This window comes from Triticum aestivum, chromosome 1B, assembly GCF_018294505.1.
Source record: "Triticum aestivum cultivar Chinese Spring chromosome 1B, IWGSC CS RefSeq v2.1, whole genome shotgun sequence".
Classification (NCBI taxonomy): domain Eukaryota; kingdom Viridiplantae; phylum Streptophyta; class Magnoliopsida; order Poales; family Poaceae; genus Triticum; species Triticum aestivum.
In genome coordinates this window covers 339,036,940-339,041,005 of record NC_057795.1, presented here as the reverse complement: position 1 = coordinate 339,041,005, position 4,066 = coordinate 339,036,940, and the positions used below count along the sequence as shown (strand labels likewise).

Sequence of the window (4,066 nt, the reverse complement as noted above, 5' to 3'; positions counted from 1 at the left end):
CAGAGGCAGCATCGAGTTATGCTCATACCTCTGCCGATGGATACATGAGGAAGAAGATTTCGGCACCTCAAAATTAAATGTAATTTTATCTTTCTGGGTGGGTGTGTTTGTAAATACATGTTTTTTTTAGGGAAGTTTGTAAAGACATGTGACATGACACTTAATATATGGTCTTGGGTCTTTTGAAAAAAAAACAAATGTAGATAAAGCGAACCGGGCCACATAATGTAGAGAGAAACTTGGCAAACACCGCCGAAACAAACCACCGCCGGCAGCCGCCGGCCACCGTTTCGCCCGAGTCTAGTCCCGTCCGCGCGCGCATGCGCATCCAGTCAGCGCGCGGCCGCTTCCACCCTCGCGATTTTATCCACTCTCACCAGTCACCAACGGAGCTTCGCTCAGCGCAGCGCCATCCCCCCGCCTCCGGATTCTCTCGCCCCAGGCTGAACAACCCCACGTTCGCCACGTGCGCTCGCGCCACCGCCTCGCCGCCTCAGCCAATGATCTAGAGCCTGGCGGATCTGACGCGGCGCCTCCGCCCCGCCTCCGCGGTCCGGTCACCGTCTCGCTCGCCGAGGCGCGCGCCTCTCCGCCTGTTCGTGCCGCCCTCGCCGGCCTATGGGGACGCTCGTCTGGCTGAGGCCGATCGCGGCCCCGGCCGTCCCCGCCGGTCCCTCCGCCGCGCACGGTACGCGACACAGCTCGACGCTTACCTCCGGAGAAAGCCCCGGGCGATGCTGCTGCTGATCCTATCTTATCTGGTGTTTGGTTTCTGTTTCGCTCCTCTGCAGTGGTGGCTGGCGGTAGTGTAAAAGGCCGGCCTCGGCGGGTGTCCGTGGCGTCCCGCTGCCCGAATCCGCGCGTGCTCCAGGCGGGGAGGTGCCGGTGGCTGGTTGTCAGGTCGGGTGTCACCGCCGCTGCAGCCGCCGCAGATGACCCCGAGGATTCGTCGGGGCTATCAGGTTTCAGGCCTCCTCCCCTCTCTAGAGCGAAATGCGTTGAACTTCTTAAGCCAGTGCTCGCGTAGCTGAGCTGTGCTAGCTAGAAAATCACATTGACATGTAGTTTTATGAAATATGGAAGTTATGGAGCGTATGTGAACCTGCAATGTTGCCGTTGCTAGTGCTATGTGAGTTAGGTGAGTTTTGATAAACCAATAATGCAGAAACTCAAGCTATTGTCCCAACCCTTCATTTCAGTATGGACCAGAGGATAGGATTTGATACTTACCTTTCTTCTGTTTATAACCATTATATGATGGATTGTAGGCTTATAATTGTTACTTCTACTGATGTGAAAGGTGTCATTAGAGTTTTTAGATTAATTCCAGAGGGAGAACAACAGTTGTTAAGGTATTTATAAACCCTGTAGCAGCTAATGCCAGTGGCATGTTTGATGAAATTTAAGTAGTAGGCCCTACTGACTAGTACGTATTAGGAAAATCATCTCCACATATTTTGCAAACAATCTGTGGGTGAAATCATTCAAATTATATTCTAGCTGGATATTTTTTGTGCTCACTTTTTTTTAGAAAACTTACTTATATTTATTTATTTAACCAGATCTGCAAGTGGCTTCGAGGATCAGAGGGGTCTTCTTCTACACGGTGACTGCTGTTGCGGCGATCTTTTTGTTTATAGCTATGGTTGTGGTTCATCCACTTGTGCTCTTGTTTGACCGACACCGTAGGAGAGCTCAGCACTATATTGCAAAGATTTGGGCTACTTTGACAGTTTCTATGTTCTACAAGCTTGAAGTCGAGGGAATGGAGAATCTACCTCCCAATAGTAGCGCTGCTGTCTATGTTGCTAACCATCAGAGCTTCTTGGATATCTATACCCTTCTAACTCTAGGAAGGTGCTTCAAATTTATAAGCAAGACTAGTATCTTTATGCTTCCAATTATTGGGTGGGCAATGTATCTCTTGGGTGTCATTCCTTTACGACGTATGGACAGCAGGAGCCAGCTGGTATGGCCTTAGCCTTGTCCCTTCCTTTTCAGTCGGCTCAGAAATTTCGATAATCTTGTGATTGAATATAAGTTGTGGATTACCTGCAATTTGTGCCACCGAAGAAGTTTTTATTTGGCAATTCCTTTGCATATCCTTTTTGTTAGTGCAGCTCCAGCATCTTATGTGAAGCGTACATGCATACGCCCAAACCTGATATCCAATTTTGTTTAGTTTAGTTTTCAACATTAATGTCATTTTTTGTTAAATGCCTTCCTATTATAGAGTTTACCCACTTTGCACTCCATGTTGAAACATATCATCTATCCTCTAAATTCAGGACTGTCTTAAACGGTGTGTGGATTTGTTGAAAAGGGGGGCGTCTGTATTTTTCTTTCCAGAGGGGACTCGAAGTAAAGATGGAAAGCTAGGTATATTCAAGGTTAGGTTCCGTCGAATGTGATTTTACTCTTGTGTGTACTATGCTATTAGTGTTCAGTACTGACATTTTATAATTATCCCCAGCGAGGAGCATTTAGTGTCGCTGTGAAGACTGGCGTTCCTGTCATACCTATTACCCTTCTCGGGACAGGGAAACTGATGCCTCCTGGAATGGAAAGCAACCTTAATTCAGGTGCAGTAAAAGTCATTATTCACCGTCCAATTGAAGGGAATGATGCAGAGAAATTATGTTCCGACGCAAGGAATGTGATAGCAGACACTCTTCTTCTACATGGTTATGGAGTGCACTAATGGAAGTGGGTGATTTTTCCTATTCAATAGATCATGGAACCTAGTTTGCCGAAACGTGTCGACTCAAGGCAAAGATAGTTTACAGGTACATGTTACTGACTAGTTCGATATTTTGAGAATCAATAGGAAATGCTATTTGCTTCTTAAGAAGAGCAGCTTTTTTGAAATGAAAGAGTTTCCACGGGCGTCGTATATCCTTTGTTCAAATAAGGTTCATGTAGCATAATGGTATGACTGTGCGAAACGTATCTTCAGTTTAAACTTCAAGAAAAAGGACACCTTCAGTTTGAATATGTGCCCCACATTTAGAGGTTTGAGATTGTTATCTCCACCACATGGCGGTGTGAGACGAGTGTCCTCATAAGAGACTGAATATAACACAGATGTATTTGGTGGAGGAAATACTTGTAAGTACGTTTCTAAAAAAGGAAGGATTCCAAAAGATCTACCCTTGTTTGTGCAGCTGGTAGAGGTGCTGAGTGCAGAGGCATTCTTTTTGCTGCAGAATGAAGACAGGGGCTGGAGGAAGAATAAGAATGACTTGTGCTTGTTAGTTGCTGTTTGTGACTTGCAAAGTAGGCTCTGATGTAGTTTATCTTTCACAAATTGTAGTTTGCATTTTTTGCCTTGTTCTATAGTATTTAACATGAAAAGATGTGATGTGGCGAAGAACTCATGTGGACTTAGATGATCTTGCCATATTCTACACACTGGGAAGATAAGATTTTTTTTTGTGGGTGAGAAGATAATAAAGTTGGCACGTGATTTCCTTTTGGGACTTGGTAATGATGCCTTTTTTTACCCCCCCCCGTATATCAGGAGGCAATCGAATGTAACCGAGTTCAGCTTCACGCCTAGACATTCTTGTCTAGATCAATTCCATCCTGACTCGGAAACTTTTAGAAATGATCTTATATTATGGGATGGAACCAAAAGGAGTAGGGAACTCGTTGGCGACGGAATGGGCTTTACCTTCCCTGCTGCTGCTGCTGCTGCCGCCTGATTTTTTTTCTTTTGTTCTTTTTCACTCAGTTTTCTTTGTCTGATTTTGTGGTTTCCTGACCATTTTTTCTATTTTCTCTTCTACCTTATTTATTTATTTTTCAAGAAATGTTCAAACTTTCAAAAATTGTTCATGTTTTTCAAAATTATGTGTTTTTTTCTTCAAAAAATGCTTGAATTTGAGAGAAGTTCACAATTTTAAAAATCTTTGGAATTATAAAAATTGTTCATGATTACAAAAAATCGTTTTTTTTTCAAGTCGTGGACATTTTGGAATTTCATTATTTTTTGAACTCATGAACACTTTTCTAATTCACAAATTTTTTTGAATTTGGCAAGAATTTTTGTATTTCATGAACCTTT

At 43.8% G+C, this 4,066-nt stretch overlaps 1 protein-coding gene across 3 annotated transcripts; it reads left to right on the top strand.

The window, feature by feature from the left end:
* Positions 1-219: 219 nt before the first annotated feature.
* On the top strand, positions 220-3,474 carry LOC123122704 (1-acyl-sn-glycerol-3-phosphate acyltransferase LPAT1, chloroplastic). 3 transcript variants are annotated; one of them, XM_044543042.1, is made up of 7 exons: positions 220-688; positions 792-962; positions 1,563-1,969; positions 2,289-2,390; positions 2,474-2,582; positions 2,732-2,786; positions 3,165-3,474. In XM_044543042.1, exons 1-6 carry the CDS (start codon positions 619-621, stop codon positions 2,743-2,745), a joined length of 873 nt encoding a protein of 290 aa, XP_044398977.1. In that variant the 5' UTR covers positions 220-618; the 3' UTR covers positions 2,746-2,786; positions 3,165-3,474. The 3 variants fall into 3 exon arrangements, 2 of the variants coding, with proteins under 2 accessions (XP_044398977.1, XP_044398965.1); XR_006460350.1 differs by having other exon boundaries at positions 223-688; positions 2,474-2,786; XM_044543030.1 differs by lacking the exon at positions 3,165-3,474 and having other exon boundaries at positions 223-688; positions 2,474-2,992.
* The last annotated feature ends 592 nt before the right edge of the window (positions 3,475-4,066 follow it).

What these genes read in the sequence shown, in the direction of transcription:
- LOC123122704 (XM_044543030.1), top strand. Translation starts at nt 619, where the DNA reads ATGGGGACGCTCGTCTGGCTGAGGCCGATCGCGGCCCCGGCCGTCCCC. An exon ending in CGGTCCCTCCGCCGCGCACG is followed by an intron (nt 689 to 791) that starts GTACGCGACACA and finishes GCTCCTCTGCAG; the next exon opens with TGGTGGCTGGCGGTAGTGTA. An exon ending in GGATTCGTCGGGGCTATCAG is followed by an intron (nt 963 to 1,562) that starts GTTTCAGGCCTC and finishes TTATTTAACCAG; the next exon opens with ATCTGCAAGTGGCTTCGAGG.